Raw genomic sequence first — 24,027 nt, 5'->3', positions numbered from 1 at the left:
GTTGAGCGGTAACAGTTCCTGGAGGACCAGAGTTTTCCCAGAGCCCGAATCTACAAGGGCCTGGATGGTTTTTCCCCCAAACAGGGCTGGAAGTAGCCAGGGCTTGTAATTTTCCCCAGAAAAGCCGAGGCGACGGTTCTGCTGAATGAACAATCCATCAGTGGACAGTCCACATACCGGTGGCCTTGTTCTCCGCAGACAGAACATGGAGAGGTTTCCCTCGCAGGAGGGGGCTGTGGATAGCGCTCCGCTGGACCGGTTACTGGAGACCAGGCATCTGGTATGTCCTGTGGGCGATGTCCTCGGAAGTACCTCTCACTTTGCGACGAGCCGACATCCGGAAGGAGATGAGGGTCCCTGCGGGGACCAGCATTTGGACTCCGTCCTTGCTGGAACGACTGCTCCTTCCTTTGGACTTGGCGGTTTCATGACGGGCCGTAGGTTCCCCGTTGATCCGACCTCCCTCTTTGGGCATCCGCAAGTTCCGGTGGAGTCTGGTCCAGGACACTCTCCTGCTGCTCAGCCCCAAGGAAGTTCTCCACGGGTCGGACTGCCATAGCTAGGGTTTCAGCAGCGTGGCGTTTTACCCACGAGCGTGCGGGAGGGGGTATTACTTGTAGAAATTGTTCCAAAACCACCTGCTTAAGAATTGCCTCCTTAGTGCACTCCTCGGGTTGTATCCAGCACGTACACAAGTCCAATAACCGCTGAGCGAGGACCCGGGGTCTCATCTTAACGGTGTACTTCATGTTCCGGAACTGCTGCCGGTAGGTCTCTGGGGTCAGACCTAAGCGATCCAGTATGGCGGCTTTTACTTGGCGGTAGTCCATTGCCTGATTTGTAGGGAGGCCCTGGTCTGAGTCCTGAGCTTCACCTATGAGGAGCGGGGCCAAAGCAGTTGCCCAGCAATCTGCAGCCCAGCCCTGAGCTTCGGCGACTCTTTCAAATGTTAGTAAAAAAGCCTCTGGATCCTCATTCGGAGCCATATTCCTCAGGAGTATCGGGGGTCTGCTGGCCAGTTCTGCACCGGCAGACCCTTGGAATTGGGTCAGTAGCTTGGCAATCCGCTCATCCTGTGCTGTCTGTATTCTTTCATCTCTTTCCGCTTGCAGCCGGGCCTGCTCGCACAGAAACGCTTTCAACATTTCTTCCATTCTTGTGTGTGTGTGTGGCCCTTTAACTGCAGGAGCCTTTTGAAAAAAAAAAACAAATCCCACTTCTGACACCTTATGTTGCAGAGTACATGCAACTACACACGTGGGTTTCTTGACAAGGCTGTTTTATTTTGCCTTGAAAAATATACAGCACACAAAACAAAAATGGCTCTTTTTCAGCAACAAACGAAAATGGCTTTTCCTTCAGCAAACCGAACAAAACAATTTCTCTTTAGCAGACAGTTTATATATATGCAGCTACCCTTTTTCTATGCAGGGGACAGACAGTTCACAGTTTCACTACTTTGCTACTCAGACCTTGTTTTCAGGAATCACTTTAGCAGCTTACTCCTCTCTCATCAACAGCAAAAACTCCATGTGTCTACAACCTGGGTTTTAACACACCTTGATTAGGCAGCTGGGATCCAACTAATTGTCCTGAGGTTCCCAGCTGAAGTTTAACCTAGTCAGTGCTGCACTGCAGACTAGACATAGGTTTTCCAGGCATATAACTGGTGGCTTTTTTTTACCCTGTCACAACTCCATTAATGGCATTTTGCGCCATACAAGGCATCGGCCCTGAAAGGACAATCTGATGGGGATCGAATTTGCGTGACTGTTCAACTGTTGTTTATTTTTTTAAAATGTTTTTGTAAATGTTTTGACTTTCTGTACTTTAATAAAGGAGATGTTGCGTGTTTTAACTTGTATTAATAAAGAAATGTTTTTACTTACTGTACACAAGACCTGCACAATTCCAGTCCCAGAGGGCCGCAAACAGTCCCGGTTTTCAAGGTTATCCTTAAAACCGGGGCTGTTTGTGGCCCTCGAGGACTGGAGTTGTGCAGGCATGACTGACTGTTGTGTTTCACTGACGGTCGGACCGTTATTGGAAGCCGGTGCTGGCGCATTGCTTGCCTGCGACTGACGTTTCTTAGTTGGTTTTAACATGACTTTTCGCCTTTTGAAGTCTCCATGATCAAAGATACGGGAAAAACCCGGTGATACACACTAATACCCTCCAATAACATCGGGATCAATACGAAAAAAACATGGATCGATACATAACTTTTTCCTTATTGCACGGTTCCACACATGAGCATCTAGTGAAAATTTGTAAAAGTCATAGTTTTCGATAAACTACTGATAAATTTGAACAACTTGCCACCTTATCATCTGTTGCATTAATCGCGGCCCATATTAAATAAGCGTACGTTCTGTTGGGTTTTTGGAACACGGACTGCAGTTGTGTACTCATCTCGGAACTCTCAGGACAATAGAACACCAGACACTGCGCGTTTAGTTTTAATATGAAAAGCCTAAATTGATACATTATTGTAACTTCTTCAGTCCCAAGGCCAATTTACAATGGACCACTGTGGTATTCTTTTAAACACCTGCAAGTCGACACATTACTGAAGCGCATGCCCATCTGGCGGATACGCGAAGAATTGCAACCAATTAAATCCGAACCATTATCAATAAGCGCATCAACCGCGGGTGTGAATGCAACATGAATGCGGTATGAATGCGGCATGAACGTGGTGAAGTGCGTGGCATTCGGAAAAAATCCCCCCAAAAATTCGGAGATGTTGGAGAATAAAAGGGGCCGCGACTGTATATAGGTTATAAATTAAAACATTTGGGGTTTGACCTTCTATGGCATATGCCCCCATCGGCTCACATATGCCCTCAGCATTTAGCCTTAGCAGTTGTCTGAATTAGTTGTGTGTGCTTATGGGTAAAAAAGATGAGCTATCATGGTTGTCACTGTTGGGTCTGATGTCAGCCTGTTCAGTTTCACTGTCAGATGTAGGACTAACTCTTGTAATGTCAGCTGTGGGTCTGCGTCTGTAGCATTTATATGGTTGTTTGGTGGTATCAAGTAACCACCTGTAGACCCGCTGCTCCTTATAATCAGTGACGACCTTCAGTAATTTATCTTGTTTACATTTAATCTCTTTGTGTTTATTAATGTTAATGTAAAGGTTGCTAAACCAATCCTGGATTTTGTCAGCAGTAAGGGTGCTCCAGTTCTCTGTCTCAAAAAGGTAAATCTCACCAATTCCTTCCCCATTTGGTCAAATACTAAGACCATCAAGTTCAATTAACATTTATACAGTATGTTGCACCATGTTATGAATTCTAAAACCCCTGGGAATCCTCTTAACTTTATGGTAATCAGAAAAAGCTGTACCATGTAACAATAAGCCAGTCTTATTTTTTTTATAGTTGAATCAATTTGTGATAGATGTATAAGGGTTTGGAACTGCTTGCAACCTCAGTGAATGTACTTTGAAAAAAATTGTAGATATTTCAATATCAGAATAGGACATAGTCTCGGCATGCTGTAGGTTAACCTCTGCGTTCTCATCAAAATCATCTATGTCTGGGTGGCATTTTTTAATAATTTTATTAGATATGCTGATTTTTACATTTAGTTGGGTTGTATTTACATATCTCTACGTCATTGGGTTGTTTTGCGGCTATGTTGCTAGATCACCATTTTCTGCCTAGCAACAGACACACCTTTAAGACCTACCTTAAGACACACTTGATACATAAAGCTTGGCCCTCTGCAGAAGCACTTACCAAAATGCCCTCCTACTGTTTCTGTACGTTCCTCCTACATACCAATTAGATTGTAAGCTCCTCAGAGCAGGGACTACTGTTCCTAAATGTTACGTTTGTCTGAAGCACTTATTCCCATGACTTGTTATTTATATTTATTTATTATTTGTTGTTTATATGATTACCACGTGTATTACTTCTGTGAAGCGCTATGTACATTAATGGCGCTATACAAATAAAGACATACAGTAGAGGCAACTCTTATTCGAACAAAAACCAGTGGCAATTCCCCAAAAAACCCAGGAAACACCCAGGTACATTCTGAATACATGCCTTAAACTTTCCTTAAACTAGCCCCAGCATTTCTGCATTGATTAATGGCCTATCAGATTAACAGCGGGGGTCCCTGGCAGTCCCATTCAAACTGAATTGGACTGCCAGGGATCCCTGCTGTGTTAATCCTATGGGTCGTTAGTCAATGCAGAAATGCCTTAAACGTGCCTCAAACTAGCCCAGAACATACCCAGCACATACCCAGAATGTAACCCGGCTAGTTTACGGCAAATGTTAGAATAAACGTTGCCTCTACTGTACAATACAATGCAACAGTGAAAGTAACTTGGCGCCTTTTCCGGTTTAGAGGCATCCAGGGGTTGGTTATATAATGTATATTGCACTGTGTGTACTCTGTTCTTTTTCTTGACAAAGGTCCTAGATAGGACCAAAACGATCCTGTCTGAATAAATATCTTTTTTTCTTCACTAAGACCATTGAAGTGACTGGATTCTTCTTTCCTTGCTACTGTACATACAAGTTTCCTCTGTGGCTACTTGATCCTGTGTGCACCCGTGACAGGACTACAGTACCGTGAGTGCTTCTAACCTTGAACACCAGTGGTTTTTTTTACGTTTTAGGAAATGAATGCACCGTCCTTTCGTCTGGAAAAAAAAGATGATGGGACCATGCTACTGCACTACTTCTCTGACAGACAGGGCCTTTGCCATATTGTCCCAGGTATTAGTTCATTACAATAGTGGTGTTTAATATTATCTGGTAGCAAGAGATGTGTTGGAACGTGTCCAGGTTCATTTTGCAGGTGTTGTCATTTTGCTGAATGTATGAATTCTGTTGTCTGAGAAAAGTCACTAACTCGCACACACTTCTTGAAGGTCTGCTGAAAACATGAAAAGGTTAGAAGTTGCTCCCAAAAAGTGTAATATGTGACTAAAATGCCAACAAAATCAGACAATATATAATATATGGTCAAAAAGACAGTGTGATATCAAAAGTGAGAAAAGTAAGAAAAGTATTGTGAGCGCAAAACCCTGCTTAAAAACCCTAACGAAAAAAACTGTTCTCAAATTTTTTCAAGGAAGTGTAAATAAAAAAATGGGGAGCTAATGAGTGTGGTGCAAAAATGTACAAACTTGAAATTATAGAAACGTGGAGGAATAGTCCACACACAATGAATGAGTAGAAGCAACTACCATATTTTGGTCTAAAAATATCTGATGCAGGTGGTGCCTTTAAATGTTTTCCCAACTTTCCAACTATTCCGAGAAAGATATAATTTACTAAATAAATACTTATTTGCCTACTTACAGTTGAGACATTATGTGACTTCCTTGATGAGGGAACATCCACCCCTATTAGAATACAATGCCTTGGAGTACGGTCTAGAGATCTCCATTCAAATGGGTTTTACCTCTAAACTTATCTATACCGCCTGTAAGGGAGTCCAGGGGTTAAACTCCCTTTAAAGGACATGAAACTGCACTGGTGTTGGGTTTCATGCAGGTGGGATATGAAACTCCTGATTGAATAGGTATCAATGGAATGGAGCCTGCGGTGGATGGAGGCGCTTGCACTACAAAGAAGGAACTGAGCATCCTACACCTAAAGCCTGTCCTGTTTCCCCACAACATCGCGGAACCTCAGTATCGCCTGGACACCATCAGGTGCTTGCACCAACAGCACCTGTAGCAAGGGTAGATATCCCAGAGGGGGGGAGGGGGGAAAGCAGCGCTACATGTATATACCACTATTTATGTTATTCTTGTATTATTCGTCCTATTTATTGGTTTAACAAGTAATTTATTTGCGCGTGTCACTTATTGCACTCATAAATGGAATTAAAACACATTAAAGTGCGCACTCACAATATGACAATTAAAAAACGCATTGGTTTGAAGTTTATACTCTGCACAGTATTATTAGTCTCACCGCTACTATACCCGCTGCAACGTCCCTCATGATTCGTGTCGGTCTGTGTTGTCACTTCCGGTTTCTATAGCACCGTTGCCATGGAGACGAGTAATAGTGTAGCAGTGTCTATGTGCAAAGAAAAAAAGAGAGATATGATTTGATTAATCATTTAATCTTAGCAGCCTTCTTTATATGTATAAAGTTTGTTGGTATTACCATTAGTGTGTAGGTCACATTTTTTTCACAGTGTCTATGTGCAGCAGTAGTAGATTTGGTCTGATGAAGGCAAGACTATGAAGGAGATTGTGCCACAACGCTTTACTTGTGTGTCTAAAAATCAAAAATTAAATGTGAGTGAAATTTTTGGAGTGAATTTTAATCTGAAAGAGATCATGGGAATGTGTGGATTTTCATAATTTAGTTCAGAAACCGTAATAGAAAGAACAAAAGCTGTGTTTCTGTTTGGTTGGCTTTGTGTGTGTTATTGGGTTGAATCTGTGTCTGTATTTGGGGATGGTTTGTACTGTATACGTGGAATGTTATTTGTGTATGATTTGGGTGGTGCTTTGAAGCTTTTTGTTTGTACATATCCACTCCTAAATATTATTAATATATAATTGTGCATAGCCATATCGAAGCAGTTTGGAATTCACTGACATTGTGCACAACATACAGTAGGGTCATTTTACATTCTTCCCTTACACTAAATGTGTTCTGATGAGAACCTGACAAATGAATGCAGTTTACTTGTAATGAGTCAAGCTGACATTGTTATAAACTGGGCAGCGCTACATAGCATAATTATAATTACTATATAAATAAATACTATATAATGCAAAGAGCAACTCCTGCTCAGCAATTAGTGTTGATAGTGGTGGTAAATCAAGGTGCATGAAGGAAAATGAACAAGCTCTGCAGTGTTGCACTCGTGATCAAGAGGTGCGAATGAGTTAAAACTTAAATCTTTAATATTATAGTAAAATAGGTGACCTACGAAGAATCGTCTGAGTGACGCGAAACATGCGTCAGGTCAAAGGTCATGTCATCGCGATATACACTCTAATCTGAGGCAGTCTGGTCTGAGCGCTCGGGGGGCCCCAATTTACATTTTAAATAGATATATTGATTGTAGACCATACCCATTACGTAATTTAATTTTAATTGTAAAAGCTAAAAATATGATAAACACTCACAAGGGTAGGTATTATTATTGTTTTTTATTTCTTCATAAAATCTCCAGTATGCTGCTTTATTTTCATGATAAACCTGATGGGTTTTTTTTTTTTTTAATCAAGTGAAACGTTGATTCTCCCATCCAAATTAATGTTTAACTATAGGAGTTATACTGTATAGATGTAGTCAGGTCCCCTGCGCTCCCGGTTTTCCCCCCTTCCTTACCCTCACTTGTGGGGATGTTGCGGCAGGGCGACGGAGTCGCCGATAGCCAATGGGATGGCTGGATTGCTTCTGAAGGAAGGAAAGACTACTGCCTTCTGGGACAGGAAGTCAAGACCTGGACACTGAAGGTGCAGGTAGTGTCCATGGAGCAGTGCTCCAGGGACTAGGCCAGAGGTATACCCCCAGGGCCCAGTTAGTCCCCTGAGACACTGTAGAGATTTACTGTATGTTATAGGGAACTGCCTTAAGACAGGAACTCCTTCACTATACTCATAGAGAGAGAGAGAGATGCTGCAGGACAGTGCCTGACTGTCAGTACAGCATGTAGCTGAAAGAGTATCTGACTCCATAGCAGAGACTGTTGGCAAAGGATCATCCGGCTGGGGATCCCTACCCTGGGGAGTCAGACGGTGTACTCATTCCTGCAAGGAGCAGCGCATCGCGCTGTGGGATCACGTTGCGGAGCTTTTGATCATCAAAGAATTATCCTGGTCAGGACTATGACCAGGGAGGTAGTATAAGTGCACCAACGGGCCCCACCACAGGGAAGCGCTATCCCTCACACTCACATTAACATTATAGCTTGTGGACACTCAGAGGTTAAGTGCCCTGGCACATTGGTAGACCAAGGACAAAGGGTGATGCAATGACTGATATGTGAAGTAATGTCATGATTGACATGTGGGGTGGTACCCTAATAATAATGATGTAATGCTGTAATGATGTTATGCAAATGAGAGTTTAACCAAAGTTACAGTACATGCTCAGTAAATACTGTTTATTCCCATTGTGTGTATTTACTGTATGGTTGTTCTGGTGAGGGCAAACTCCCACCACGTTGGGATCCCTCATCAGTGGTGGCGCTGCACCGTGTTTAAGTATACCCCAGGCTCCCAGTGGCGGAGGTTCAGGCCTCCTGTTAGCCTCACAGGTGACAGCAGCATTAGTAGTTATAGTACCCCAGGGGTACACCCGCTACATATATATCTTACAGTACATCTTGATGAGAATCATTTCATGTTGCCTCCTTATCCTTTTCTCACAGGAATAATCGAATGCGTTGCAAAAGACTTTTTTAACAGTGATGTAACCATGCAGATTATTTATCAAAGTCAAGAAAAGGAGCGTACAGGAAAGAAGGAACATGTGATATTTGAAGTTCTTCAGAAGTCTAAAGGACACAAGAAAACATGCAAACAGAGGCAGGATTCACAAGATAAAAAACACTTCTGTGAAAATCAGGTACTGGAAGTGATTGCAAAGTGAGCAATGTTCAGAAAACTACTACGTGAAGGCTTGTATGCTCTGCATATATTTTCATTCATGATATTCATCAATGGTTATTTACTGTACGAGCGGTTACCTACTGGGAGTAAACTACTCAGTTGGACTGCTGATAGACCTATACTCACATTCAAAACAAGATTATTTCTGAAAATAGCACAAATGGCTTTATATCTGTTCAATCTCTATAGATATTCAATTGGAAAAAAATTGTTAAAGTGTACAGTAGTTAAGGTTTGAAAGCAAACCCTTCAAAACGCTGTACATTTTGAAGTTAAGGTGTCACTCCACAAAGTTTTTTCCATTGAATTTCTATGGTTTTTATCCTATGGACCATATATAGCAATTGATCACAAGGCTCTTTCATTCATATGCCTCACTATGAAATTGTTCATAGATACGTCGCAATCACATGTTGTACAATTGTATCAAATGGATACAACCGATTGTGTTCAAACTTTCACCTTGCCAATCCGACCTGAAATCCAAAATTTCAGTCTGATTGTTGAATTTATGGGAGCGTTATGAGTAACTAAAAGAGGGGGGTTATAATGGAAGTCTCAATCCAACCATAACTATGAATGTGCTACTGCATCTAATTTACCTCAGCAACTGTCCCTCATACTGCATCTATTTTACCTCATTAACCGCCCCTCATACTGTATCTATTTTACCTCAGTAACTCCCCCTCATATCTATTTCCAGTAATTGCCCTTAATATCTTTTTTGCCTCAGTAACTGCCCAGCATATCTATTTTTCTTCAGTAACTGCCCCTCATACATTATCTGTTTTGCCTCAATAATTGCCCTAATATCTTTTTGCCTCAGTATTTGCCCCTCATATATATTTAACTTTGTTACTGCCCCTCGTATCTATTTTACCTCAGTAACTGCCCCTCATATCTATTTTACTTCGATCACTCTCCCTCATATCTATTTCCAGTAATTGCCCTTAATATTTTTTGTGCCTGAGTAACTGCCCTTCATATAACTGTCCCTCATATCTATATTCCTCAGTAACTGCCCTCCATATCTATTTTACCTCAGTAACTGCCCCTCATATCTATTTAACCACACTAATTGTCCCACATATCTATCTTACCTTGATAACTGCCCATCGCTGCGAGGAGCCAATTGCTCGATGGACAGAGTGGGCAGAGACCATGAGTGAGGAGCAGAGGACGTACAGTGTGGACGGGTCCATCGGACATCAGTTCTGGGGGGGGGGGGGAAGGCGGAGAAAAGGGTGAGTAGGGGGAACTGTAGTTTGAACTCACCGATGTGAAGAGAAAGAAGTGAGCATGGAGACTTCAGATTCCCCCATATAAATAGAGTAGATGGTGCTGCCCGGGACATTTTTTTATCTTTTAACCTTAAATTTCTCCAAAACACCTTATCCTTTTAAAAACCAACCACTACAAGATACTTCTACCCCATAGCCACTAACTCCACACCAAGTTTCATACAAATCCATTCTTTCCTCTTTGAGTTACAGGGGCCTGAAACTTCCCATGTTAAACTATAGGGTACAAACTTTTAAAGCTGCAGTTCAAGCTGCCGTTTAAAAAAAAAAAAAAAAAATAAATAAAAAAAAAATTGTTCCCTTTGAATATGTGCATCAATACAATCTGCACACTGACAAGTGTTTAGCTAAGCTGCAGATCAATCTGTTCTCCTGTAATTAATCTCTTGCTCTGGGCTATTTAATTCAGTTCTTGCACAGCATTATGGGAAATGTAGTTCCTGGAATATGATTGACTGGGCAGTTACTAGATACAAATTGGTTCACTGCTAGAGAGGGTGGGTCTCAAGAGCCAGAGCCTATCAGAAGGGGGCTGTCAGTTTGGAAATGCTTCCTACATTAGAAACATTACAAATGTCTTTAAAACATTTTTTTTAATTTTTAAATTCACAAGTATTTTCTCATAGTACAGAACTGATTTTTTTTTAAAACACACGTAAGATATTGCTTGAAATGCTGCTTTAATACACCTAATTTTTCTCCCCTGTACTGTAACTCAAAAACAATTTAACAGATTGTACTCAAACTTTCCACAAACAAACATTCACCTTTCTAATCTGACCTGAAATCCAACATTTTAGATGGATTGGTAAATTTTTAATTTATGAGCAATTGAAAAAGGTGAGTTATATTGGAAGTCTCAATTTTACCTTAAAGCCGCAAAATTGTCTCTCAATAGTTATGTCTTTTACAATCAAGTGCACTTCATACTGTATCAGCAGGAAACTGCTGACGTAAAGCAGAGAATAGATACAAATATGATGTCGTCTCCTGGGCAGTTTAAGAAATCCTACTGGAGTATCATCAGTAATGTTGTGATGTTTGGAAGAGGTGAGTGATTTTTACATTCAAACACCATTTTTGATGTAAATGTAGATTCTTTCATTCCAAAGAATTTTCAGTGTCTGTAGGAAAGCATTGGCTTCCTGAATTGCAGAAGAAAATGGGGAAATTGTAAAATGCAGTGCTGGCCGTAATGGCAAAGGAATGAAAAAGAAGAGAGCGTAATATAGACATCTCATCACAAGCACTCAACCTTACTACCAATTAACAGTTATCATCCAAACATGTCCTATTACATTAGGGAAGTGGAACAGCTGTACTGTAAAGTCATTTTGGACAATGTTGTATGAAATATTTCTCTGATAGCAATACATTATGAAGTTAATTCTTCTTGAATCTGTAGTACTAAGTGTATACATCTGTGACGGAGCGGCCTGTACACAAGGTTCACACATGCATTTCTCGGTAAACCATGACCAGGGAGGATCCAGGCGGTTCCCCTCTCCCCCCCGCCTTGTACCCACATGTAACGTACAAATAAAGACAGGAAACGGGAACTGGAGGTAAAATGGCCGCGGCTATTTATTTATACAGAAAACCTAATGGGGTAAATGCACTCCCTGCCAGAGTGCTCCTTTGACAGGAGGGGGAGGGGACGGTCAGTTGGCCCTCGAACCGCTGACCTCGTGTCCCCTACGCGAGCGGGCTCTCGAGGTCATGGATAACTGACCTTGCCCGCTCGTACTCCCCCCGGGCTCAAACGGCCCAGCTCCCAGTCTGGCAAGAACAAGCACCTACCCCCCAAGAGCCGCCACCGACGGGCCTATTTAACCCCCCTTAAACTAGGCCCGTACCGCCAACCCTGCCAGAACCCTCTCCAAGCCCTCCCGCAAACTTAAATAAGTCTATCCCGCCTGGCATGACTAGCTCATCTACCAGCCCTGGTTTGTCCTTACCGTTCCACCTGGGGATACCAATCGCGCCCGGAGCATCAGTTACTCAACTTGTCATGCTTCTTAAAGATGCACTGAAAATCTCTTTCTCCGCTGCGCTATTCATCACCCGGAGCTGCAGGCCACCACTGCCCCGCGCTATCTGGGATTTCTCCCCCTGCAAGCTGCCCAATCCCCCTGCGAAGCTAAACAACCTGCAAACGCGTTTATCCTGTCTCGCAGCTAGCCCTTTCCTACTGCTGCCGGCTTCATACCCGCCCTCTGTGACCCCCGGGGAAGCGACCCTGGCGGTGGACTGGACCACGCCTCTTCCCTTGCTCGCTCCGTGTCGAACCCTGCCAACCGTGACGCCTTGCCATATAGCCCTGATGTCGCCCTACCCGCGACCCCTTACCATTACCAGATACGCCGAATGCCATACCTTCCACGGCGTGTCCCCATCAACCGCCGGCAGGGGCTGCCCCACCGCCTGTGCAGCGCGTGATGCTGCCAGGTGGGGCAGCTACAGTGCCCATGACCCCGGCCGTGGCTGAAGAATTGAAAGACACCGGGGTCAGGTTGATGGCACTGGGATGGGATTTACGGCGCCAGTGACCCCGGCCGTGGTTAAAGTTGGATTAGGAGACACCGGGATCAGGCTGGAGGCTGCCGGAACGGTATCTGGTGCAAAGCTTGTAGCATGCCTATCAATGCTGTCGTGAAAATTGCCTTCCCTGCTGCGCTATGTGCCGCTAGTATAGTGCCCGCGCAGGCCCTGGTCTCGCCTTACCCCAGCTGCGCCACCGGGGATTTCTGCCGCCAACCAACTTCCTAAACGCGCTCATCCCGTTGTGCAACCGCCCCCAATTTACCGCTGCAGGTCCCTTACCGGTCCTTGGTCCCCATCAACCGCCGGCAGGGGCTGCCCCACCGCCTGTGCAGTGCGTGATGCTGCCGGGTGGGGCAGCTACAGTGCCCATGACCCCGGCCGTGGCTGAAGAATTGAAAGACACCGGGGTCAGGCTGATGGCACTGGGATGGGATTTACGGCGCCAGTGACCCCGGCCGTGGTTAAAGTTGGATTAGGAGACACCGGGATCAGTCTGGAGGCTGCCGGAACGGTATCTGGTGCAAAGCTTGTAGCATGCCTATCAATGCTGTCGTGAAAATTGCCTTCCCTGCTGCGCAATGTGCCGCTAGTATAGTGCCCGCGCAGGCCCTGGTCTCGCCTTACCCCTGCTGCGCCACCTGGGATTTCTGCCACCAACCAAGTTCCTAAACGCGCTCATCCCGTTGTGCAACCGCCCCCAATTTACCGCTGCAGGTTCCTTACCGGTCCTTGGTGTCCTGGGGCAGCCGCATGGTCGCTCTACGCCGGGTTCCTTGCCCGCCGGCCAGAGTGCACCCGCTTTCAGCTGCTGTCAGCGGCTGCTACGTCCATTGATTAAAGCATTGGCGCCGCCCGCGGTTGCGGGTGGCCGTCCTGGTCGTCTCAATCCTGCCGATTCTGCAGGTGATCTCCTTAAAGCTACACCGCCCGCGTCGGCAGCGGGTGGCCGTTGGCGTGCCGTGACACCCTGTCTCGCGTCACGGTGGCCTGAGGCCCTCCATCCGCCTTGTCCTGCATCACAGTGGCCCTAGGCCTCCCCATTACTGCTGGGGCCGACATACCCACCGTGACGCCCTGCGGTCTGTGGCCAAAGGCTGCCGCCCTGCGCGTGGCTCCTGACTCCCGCCTGGTCCTTAACCTGCGTCACAGTGGCCGTAGGCCTCCCCTTCCACGCTAGGGCCTGACCTACCCACAGTGACGCCCTCCCTTGTAGCCTGTGTACGAAGGCTGCCGCCCTGCGCGCGGCTCCCAACTCCCGCATTGTGCTGCCGCACCCTACGCTGCGACGCCCCCTTCCCACGAGGAGCAACCCTGGCGCCTGACTCCTGCCTAGCGCGTGACCTGTGGGGAAGCCACCACGGCCTTGTCTGCCACCCTGCGCTGGCCTGCTTGACACCATGTTTCCGCCTCGGCTTGACGGCTAAGCTGCTCGGCTATCGATGCCCTGCTGCGGAAGACACCCACTGAACTGCGCGTGCCTAGGCCCTTAACTATCCAACTACTCTGTGAAGTGTGCTTGCTGAGACTATCTAAATGGCGTGCTAGGCTACGGCAACTATGCCGACCACCAGAGCCGCCGAAATACATTCAAGCGCACACTTAAACCGGCCACCCCCGCCACCATACCTGGCCAAGGGACTATAATGTAGGTGCACCAACGCAGGCTGCCCAGTTCCCCCTTAGAAACATAATTGCTGACGAGGTGAATAAGGTAGGTTTGCCAGTCCTCATCGGTATGGCTTCCACCAATTAGCCAACGAATGGGGGTGGGCGGGGGTCACCTTTCCCATATCATGGGTAATGTCTTTGATTGATTCAAAGTGTCTTGAGGTGTGTACCCAGTCCTGTGAGACACCAGCACCTCACACCATCTGTGCTGTTTACCTTGCTCTCAAGACAGCACCACACCTCAGTCAACTGACAACCGCTTAACCAGCACCTTAACGCAATAGCAGAATCTACCATCAAAACCCCATCCACTATTAGACGGCTTGAATATCAAAACGGTCACCTTAACCGAACTCCTGAAGAACTATTCGAGGAAATGCAGTGCAAATTGCTGCTAAACAAATTTTAAAGAGTATGCCACCCGGCTGGACAGAGGTAGACAAGATCAGCTCAAAACAATAAACGTTCCTCTACCCTGCATTCAAACCAGTTTGCCACCAACACGTGGCACGACTATAATCGTACCTGCCCCCCTTGCCCCTACAGCGCCATGCAGCTCCCTTATTCGTTATTATAACCACAGTAACATTTACTTATCTAAAACCTGACAGGCTTAAGAGTTTATTGAATCCAGACCAACAGCTTGGCTCATAACAATGGTGATGGGGGGGGGGGGGGTGGAGGAGGAAGGGAAGCTGCCGGCCATTAGTGGGCACACCGGGAAATGCAGTGCAAATTGCTGCTAAACAAATTTTAAAGAGTATGCCACCTGGCTGGACAGAGGTAGACAAGATCAGCTCAAAACAATAAACGTTCCTCTACCCTGCATTCGAACCAGTTCGCCACCAACACGTGGCACGACTATAATCGTACCTGTCCCCCTTGCCCCTACAGCGCCATGCAGCTCCCTTATTCGTTATTATAACCACAGTAACATTTACTTATCTAAAACCTGACAGGCTTAAGAGTTTATTGAATCCAGACCAACAGCTTGGCTCATAACAATGGTGAGGGGGGGGGGGGGGGTGGAGGAGGAAGGGAAGATACAAAACCCAATCTACTATAAACAGCCTATTTAAACAGCTTACCTATTAACACTGATCAATATTACGCACGGTTCAACATACCCTATATACATCTACCCGTGCCCATTCACATGTATACGCCTACATGTGCCCACACCTGTATACGCCTACATGTGCCCATACGCATGCCTACGCCTACATGTGCCCATACGCATGCATACGCCCCTACGCATGTATACGCCCGCACGCATGTACATGCCCACATGTGCCCATACCCATGTAGTATACGCCTACACAACTGAATACACCCTACGTGCCCAAGCACATCCCCACGTGCCCATGCACATGTCTAAATCCCCACGTGCCCGTATCCTGCACGGGTGCGCGCCCGCATCTACACACTCCACGTGGGACCACACGCATCTACGTGTGCCCCTACACGCTCACGCCTCTACGCGTGCCCATACCCGCGAACTCCTCTACGCGTGCCCACACACACACGCGCCTCTCCGTGTGCCCATATACACACGCGCGCCTCTCCGTGTGCCCATATACACACGCGCGCATCTCCGTGTGCCCATATACACACGCGCGCATCTCCGTGAGCCCATATACACGCGCGCGCGCATCTCCGCGTGACCTTATACACACGCGCGCATCCCCGTGTGACCTTATACACACACGCGCCCATCTCCGTGTGCCCATATACACCTGCGCGCGCGCATCTCCGTGTGCCCATAAACACATGCGCGCATCTCCGTGTGCCTATATACACGCGCATCTCCGTGTGCCCATATACACACGCGCATCTGCGTGCCCATATATACACGCGCGCGCATCTCCGTGTGCCCATATACACCCACGCGCATCTACGTGTGCCCCCATACACACGCGCGCCCATACACCCACGCGCGCATCTACGTGTGCCCCCATACACACGCGCGCCCATACACCCACGCGCGCATGTACGTGTGCCCATACGCACTCGCACACATCCACGTGTGCCCATACACACCCACGTGTGGTGCCCATACACACCCGCACACATCCACATGTGCCTATCCACATCCACGTGTGCCCATATACATCCACGTGCCCATACACATCCACGTCTACGCGTGCCCCCCCCACACATGCACCCATCTATGTGTGCCTCTACACAAGCTTACACATCTACGTGCATTTATTTAGTTATAAAATATTTTACCAGGAAGTAATACATTGAGAGTTACCTCTCTTTTTCAAGTATGTCCTACACACGTATACATCCAACTGTGACTACATACATTCATCCCGATGTGCCTACCCATATGTCCATCTACCTGTGCCCACGCACCTATCCACCCACACATGCGCCTGCACATGCGCCCATCCACATGAATTAATTGGGGAATTCAGATAAAAGTAACCATGCATAAATGCTTAACATTGTGATTCCCATTAACAAGTAATTATCTAATATTTACTAGGAGTATATTTATATAGCTTATAATGTCCCAATATAAAGAGCTCTATTGACACCATATAACTCCCAATGCAGCATATTCTGAGTTTGAGACCATAAGAGGGGGGGGAGGCAATCTGCAACGTGTCGCGGGGGCAGGCTCCCCCGCCAACCAGAGTCCCCCATATGGGAAGCTTGTGCCAGCCTATCTGCCCCGTCCCCCCTCATGGGCGGGCAACTGCCGCCGGGAGCAGTCAGGCACCCACTTGCCCATGCCCCGAGCGCATCAGCGTGTGTCCCCCGCGCCTAAACTTGAACTGCGAGAGCAGACTGTGAAGCGCCAACCTTGGCCGCTCTCCACCATCGCGCTTACCCCCGGGCCAGGGCCGCAACCACTAAGAGCGGCTGCCCTAGCATATACATATATCCACCTACGTATACATGCCTATATACACATACATATATATGCATGTAACCGCACAAACACCTATGTCTGTTTGCGCATCCTAACAAAATGTATATAATATATATCCACCTACGTATATACCTATTTATACATACTCATATACATACGTATATACCTATTTATACATACCCATATACATACATACACACTGTGACAAACGGCTTACTCCGGGGCTCCGCCGTCTGTCCGGGACTGTTAGAACACGGTCTTTTAGGGTAGGTTAAATGATGAGACGTCACGTACTGTTCCTTTAAACAGGCTATGCCTGGTTTATTCAGTCCCAGGCACTGAGACTGCCACAGTTTAAACAGAAAACAAAGCCAAACAAAAAGCTGCTCGTCTGAGCGATAACTTAAACTTAGATGTCCCTGACTCAGAGTTGGAAGTGGCTTGTCCACTTCCACCAACAAAATAAGTACCTTTGCAGTCTTTAGACAAACTAACAGAATGAATGAAGCGATTTGGGAAAGAGGCTTTCTCACCCCTCTGCAGTTCAGCAGCCTTCCAGGCTCTTGGGCGGGGCCCAGAGGAAACAGGAAACAGGTCTTATATACCTGAACTCTAATCAGCATGACAGGTGACAGAAAACAGGCAGCAGACAAACTGTGGAATGGAGTGCCTGTACCACGAGGCTGCCCTGTTCAGCTTAGACAGGACAGAAACTGTTCAGTATCCTGGGAGCCCTGTATATGGAGTTTATTACCAACCCCTGGTTTCTGTCACATATCCTCCCCCCCAGCTCAGACCTCGAGGGGTGAGCGACCATGGATATTAGGGAGTGCATCCTTGACAACCCGTCGGCATTGCCATGTTTGTGCCCCGACCTGTGTTCCACAGAAAATTTAAAGGGCTGTAGGCTTAGGAACCACCTGGTCACCCTAGCGTTCTTCTCCCTATTTTGACACATCCAGGTAAGGGGTGCATGATCTGTGACCAATCGGAACTTTCTCCCCAACAGATAATACTTGAGTGTCTCTACAGCCCACTTTATTGCGAGACACTCTTTCTCGACTATGGAGTAATTTTTCTCCTGGGGATTTAGTTTCCTACTTAAATAAAGGATGGGGTGCTCCTCCCCTTGAGACTCCTGGGAGAGTACCGCCCCCAGCCCTACCTCAGATGCGTCGGTTTGGACTACGAACTCTTTGGAGAAGTCAGGTGTGACCAACACTGGTTGGGCACAGAGAGCTTCTTTCAGGCTTCTAAAGGCCTGTTCGGCTTCGGGGGACCACTTTACCATTAGCGGTCCTCTTGCTTTTGTGAGGTCGGTTAGTGGGGTTGCCTTAGTTGCAAAATTGGGAATAAACCTCCTATAGTAGCCAATTAACCCCAAAAAGGTCCTTACTTGTTTTTTTGTGACTGGCCTTGGCCAATTTTGTATCGCCTCTACTTTGAGTGTTTGTGGTTTGAGTAACCCTCTACCAATAGAATACCCCAGATACTTGGCCTCCTCCAGACCAATAGTGCATTTAGCGGGGTTAGCAGTTAGTCCAGCAGACCGAACTGCGTCGAGCACAGCTTGGACCTTTGGAAGGTGGGACTGCCAATCTTCACTATGGATTACCACATCATCCAGGTAGGCGGCAGCGTACCGAACATGTGGTTTTAAAATTTTATCCATCATTCTTTGGAATGTGGCGGGAGCTCCATGTAAGCCAAAAGGCAGCACCTTATATTGAAAGAGGCCGTCTGGGGTTGAGAAGGCTGTTTTTTCTTTTGCCCTTTCTGTGAGGGGAACCTGCCAGTACCCTTTTGTTAGGTCTAGGGTTGTGAGATATCGGGCTTTGCCCAGTCTCTCTACAAGTTCATCCACCCTGGGCATAGGATAAGTATCAAATTTTGACACCGCGTTTAGTTTCCGGTAGTCATTACAAAACCTTGTTGTACCGTCTGGCTTTGGGACTAAAACTATAGGGCTGTTCCACCCACTTTGGGATTCCTCAATTACGCCTAGTTTTAGCATTTTTTTAACCTCTAAACTTATAGCCTCTCTCTTGGCCTCTGGGATTCGGTACGGTTTAAGGTTAACTCGGACCCCCGGTTCAGAGACTATGTCATGTTTAATTACGTTAGTTTTACCTGGCTGTGTAGAGAAGATTTCTTTGTTCCTTCTCACTAAACTCTGGACCTCTCGTTTCTGATGCACGGACAGTGTTTCAGCTATGCTAACCTCTGGGTCAGTTTCTTGATTCTCTGACGGACCTGGGGGTACTAGGGTTAACAAGACCTCTCTATCTTTCCAGGGCTTGAGTAGGTTTATATGGTAAATTTGCTCAGGTTTCCTCCTACCTGGCTGCCTTACCCTATAATTTACTTCTCCCACTCTTTCCAAGACCTCATATGGCCCATGCCATTTAGCAAGGAATTTACTCTCCACGGTGGGAACCAGAACTAGTACCCTATCACCTGGAAAAAAAATTCTGACCCTAGCACCCTTATTATACGTATTCCTTTGTGCTTCTTGAGCTTTCTCCATGTATTCCCTCACTATGGGTAGGACTGCAGCAATGCGGTCCTGCATTTGGGCAACATGCTCTATTACACTTCTGTAAGGGGTAACCTCGTGTTCCCAAGTTTCTTTGGCTATATCCAGTAAGCCCCTTGGATGTCGGCCATACAATAGTTCAAACGGGGAGAAGCCTGTGGATGACTGGGGAACTTCCCTAATGGCAAATAACAGGTATGGTAACAAACAGTCCCAGTTTTTCCCATCCTTATCGACCGCCCGGCGTAACATGCTCTTTAAGGTTTTATTGAACCTTTCCACTAAACCATCTGTTTGTGGATGATAGACTGAGGTTCTGAGATGCTTGATTTTTAGGAGTTTACATAGCTCTTTTGTTACTTGGGACATAAATGGTGTTCCCTGGTCAGATAAGATCTCTTTAGGAATTCCGACCCGGGAAAACAGAAGTACTAACTCTTTTGCTATGTTTTTAGCAGAGGTGCTACGTAGGGGAACTGCCTCCGGATATCGGGTAGCATAATCTAATATTACCAATATATGCTGATGTCCCCTAGCAGACTTTATTAGGGGTCCTACTAGATCCATAGCAATCCGGTCAAATGGTACCTCTATTATGGGAAGGGGTACCAATGGGCTGCGGTATGCTTTGAACGGGGCGGTGATCTGACATTCTGGGCATGAGGAACAATAGTTTGTAATTTCTGCCAGAACCCCAGGCCAATAAAAGCTTCGGAGAACCTTTTCTTTTGTCTTTTCCACCCCTAGGTGTCCCCCCAATGGATGACTATGTGCGAGGTGTAATACTACGTTACGGAATGTCCGTGGTACCAACAATTGTTTAGTTGTAACTGATTTTCTTTTATCAACCCGATATACTAGGTCGTTCTCTACCTCGAAGTAGGGGTAAGCAAGTGACCTATCTGGTTGGCCATGAGTACTATTCTGGTCCCGTATATTTCCCCTTGCTACCGCTAATGTGGGGTCCTCCCACTGGGCCTTCTTAAAACTCCCAGGACTGACCTCTAGGTCAGCGAGGGTCTTATCCTGTACTGGGGTGGTAAGTGCCTGATCAACATCTTGATTTGGGGTATTCCCTACCAAAGTAGTGATGGGGAAGGGAATTTCACAGCACTCCTCCTTTTCCCCCTTCTTATTTGGGCCCTCGTCAACCTCCATTTCTGAAAAAGGGAAAGGATTTGTTTCTTCTAACACTTCGTTATGGTCTGCTATTGAACTCTGGGCGCTATTCTGAGCTGGGGACCACATTTTTAGAAAATGGGGAAAGTCGGTCCCTATTAACACATCATGTGCCAGTTTGGGTACAACACCCACCTTGAAATCTAAAGAACCAAATTCTGTTTCAAAAAAAACATCAACAGTGGAATATTCATGATTATCCCCATGTATACAACAAATTGCCACTCTTTGTGAACTGTTTACCTGTTTCTTCTTAATGGGCAATAGGTATTCGGACACTAGTGTGACCATACTCCCAGAGTCAAGAAGTGCCCGAACCCTCTTACCATTAACCTTTACAAATGCCCACAGATGGTTATTCAAGGGGTCCTCTGGGCTAGGGCCCATACATTGGGACAACAGCGAATAAGGTTCCACGCTGTTGCATTGCATGGGCTCATCATTTAGTGGGCAGATTTTTGCTGTGTGGCCCCTCTCATGACAATTTACACATTTAGGTACATAGTCTGTGTCCCACTTAGAGCCTTTTCCCAGCTCCCCATGTTGGCTATTGCCCTTAGTGTGCGAACCACTGTTGCTGGAGCGGCGTGAAGGTGGTCGCCGCTCTTCAGCGCCCCTTAACCCCGGTACCCTTTTACCGTCTCTGGAAGAGTCCTGGAACCTCGGATAGTGGGGTTGCTCCACGACTGTGGGTTGCGGGTGCTCTTCTGCTGCACTGTACCTTTCTACAAGGGCCACAAGCTCATCCGCATTGTGGGGGTCACTCCGACTGACCCAACGGCGTAAGGCAGAGGGAAGTTTCCTCAAGAACTGGTCCATGACCAACCGTTCCACGATGTGGCTTGCTGAGTTGATCTCGGGTTGTAGCCACTTCCGGGCGAGGTGGATGAGGTCATACATCTGGCTTCGGGTGGCTTTATCCATCGTGAAGGACCATGCGTGAAACCTTTGGGCACGAACAGCCGTGGTTACGCCGAGGCGGGCGAGGATCTCGAACTTCAATTTTGCATAGACGTTAGCTTCGGCTGGCTCTAGATCAAAGTAAGCCTTCTGGGGTTCGCCGCTTAGGAAGGGTGCGATTAGACCAGCCCACTCAGCTTCTGGCCATCCCTCTCTCTGTGCCGTGCGTTCAAACGTGAGAAGATAGGCTTCCACATCATCCGAGGGTCCCATCTTCTGAAGGTAGTGGCTTGCCCTGGTCATTTTCGGAACTGGGGCTGCCTCTGCCAGTGGAAGGTTACTGATAGTCCCCCTCAGGATCTCGAGTTCCTGCTGTAAGCCCTGAGCGAACCGCTTTTGCTCCTCTCTCAGCAGGCGGTTTGTCTCTTGCTGGTTTGCATTAGTCTCTTGCTGGGCTATTAACAGCTGTCGCTGGGTTTCACTCGCCTGTTGCTGGGCTTCATTCGCGTCTTTCTGGACAGCGACATTGCGTACCAGCGCACTCACCACGTCTTCCATCTTGTTTGGAGAGAGAGAAAAAAAAACCTTCTTTTTTTTTTTTTTTTTTTTTTAAAGTTCTTTAACCCCCAGACCTTTCAGTGTTCTGCCCGCATTCTCCACCATATGTGACAAACGGCTTACTCCGGGGCTCCGCCGTCTGTCCGGGACTGTTAGAACACGGTCTTTTAGGGTAGGTTAAATGATGAGACGTCACGTACTGTTCCTTTAAACAGGCTATGCCTGGTTTATTCAGTCCCAGGCACTGAGACTGCCACAGTTTAAACAGAAAACAAAGCCAAACAAAAAGCTGCTCGTCTGAGCGATAACTTAAACTTAGATGTCCCTGACTCAGAGTTGGAAGTGGCTTGTCCACTTCCACCAACAAAATAAGTACCTTTGCAGTCTTTAGACAAACTAACAGAATGAATGAAGCGATTTGGGAAAGAGGCTTTCTCACCCCTCTGCAGTTCAGCAGCCTTCCAGGCTCTTGGGCGGGGCCCAGAGGAAACAGGAAACAGGTCTTATATACCTGAACTCTAATCAGCATGACAGGTGACAGAAAACAGGCAGCAGACAAACTGTGGAATGGAGTGCCTGTACCACGAGGCTGCCCTGTTCAGCTTAGACAGGACAGAAACTGTTCTGTATCCTGGGAGCCCTGTATATGGAGTTTATTACCAACCCCTGGTTTCTGTCACAACACCTACATACCTGCACATAACACCCATAATTACCTATACGTATATCCACACACACACACACATATACATATATATATATATATACATATATACACACACATATATATACACCCATACCACACACAAATATACCCATACCACACACACACATATATATATATACCCATACCACACACATACCCATACCACGTTACCACACGTATATAATTTATTTAAGGTTTATCCACAGGTGTGGGAGGGGAGGCCGCGGGGGCAGCCGCTCCACCCCCCCCCTTCCCGGCCACCGCTATGCACCTTTACTCCACCGTGAGAGCACGAGGAGGAGCGCATGCGCCGCATGCCCCTTTGCTGCGGGAAACGCCGCGGGGACCGGGAGGGGAACTGACTGAGGCCGCGCCTGAGCCCTTCGGGCCGTGCCTCAGCCCCCGAGTGCCCACACCACGTGGGACCGCAGGAGGCCGTGCCTCAGCCCCTCCGAGCGGCCGCCAGACCCCCCGCGCCGACAGCCCTGAGGTATCTGTGAAGGGGGGATAGGAGGGGGCCTCTGCCCGCGCTACACTGACCCCCATCCACTGCCCACACTACGTGGGACAGCAGGAGGCCGAGCCTCAGCCCCCGAGCGGGCCGCAAGCGGCCGCCAGACCCCCTGCCACCGCCCGCACCACGTGGGACCGCAGGAGGCCGCGCCTCAGCCCCCGCGCGGGTCGCGAGCGGCCGCCAGATCCCCGGACCAGGCCGACAGCACCGGGGTATGCGGGAGGGTTGGGGGAGGAAACACGTGTTCCTCCGGGTCCACAACCTCTCCTGGGAACAGGGGCATGGGAGTGAGGTGGGGCCGTGCGGGAGCCCCGCGCGCGCCCACTAGCTGTCCCCGTCACAGCTCCCCCCCGATCCCCCCTGGAGGCTCATTGGTGATCGCGGGCCGGAGGACAACTCCCCGCGCCCCCACCGAACCACCAATGCAGCCCAGGCAATTCTAACGTGGCCCCAGCTTTCCCCCAGCCCCCTCAACCAGCCCAGAACGGGCAAGTATGGGATGGGCAAGCATGGGGCCAGCCGTGCTCTCGCCGCCCGCCAACCCCGCGCTTACTTCCCGACTGGGGGGGAGCCCCAAACAACCAACCCCGCTCCCACCTCCCTGTCCGCGCGGGCAGCAGCCG

General features: G+C 47.5%; 1 protein-coding gene across 19 annotated transcripts in view; it reads left to right on the top strand.

Annotated features, from left to right (window-relative positions):
• LOC142490133 (guanylate cyclase soluble subunit beta-2-like) overlaps window positions 1-24,027 on the top strand; it is a 431,574-nt gene that overhangs the window by 316,954 nt on the left and 90,593 nt on the right. For 17 of the 19 annotated variants that reach the window (XM_075591976.1, XM_075591975.1, XM_075591974.1 and 14 more), the window contains 3 exons: window positions 4,640-4,739; window positions 8,374-8,570; window positions 10,854-10,965. In XM_075591976.1, the coding sequence (XP_075448091.1) occupies window positions 4,640-4,739; window positions 8,374-8,570; window positions 10,854-10,965 (409 nt within the window). The remainder of the gene's footprint in view (window positions 1-4,639; window positions 4,740-8,373; window positions 8,571-10,853; window positions 10,966-24,027) is intronic. The other 2 variants (XM_075591962.1, XM_075591977.1) reach the window with 2 other exon arrangements.

Source organism: Ascaphus truei, chromosome 3 (assembly GCF_040206685.1).
Source record: "Ascaphus truei isolate aAscTru1 chromosome 3, aAscTru1.hap1, whole genome shotgun sequence".
NCBI lineage: Eukaryota > Metazoa > Chordata > Amphibia > Anura > Ascaphidae > Ascaphus > Ascaphus truei.
This window is presented reverse-complemented; position numbering and strand designations above follow the sequence as displayed.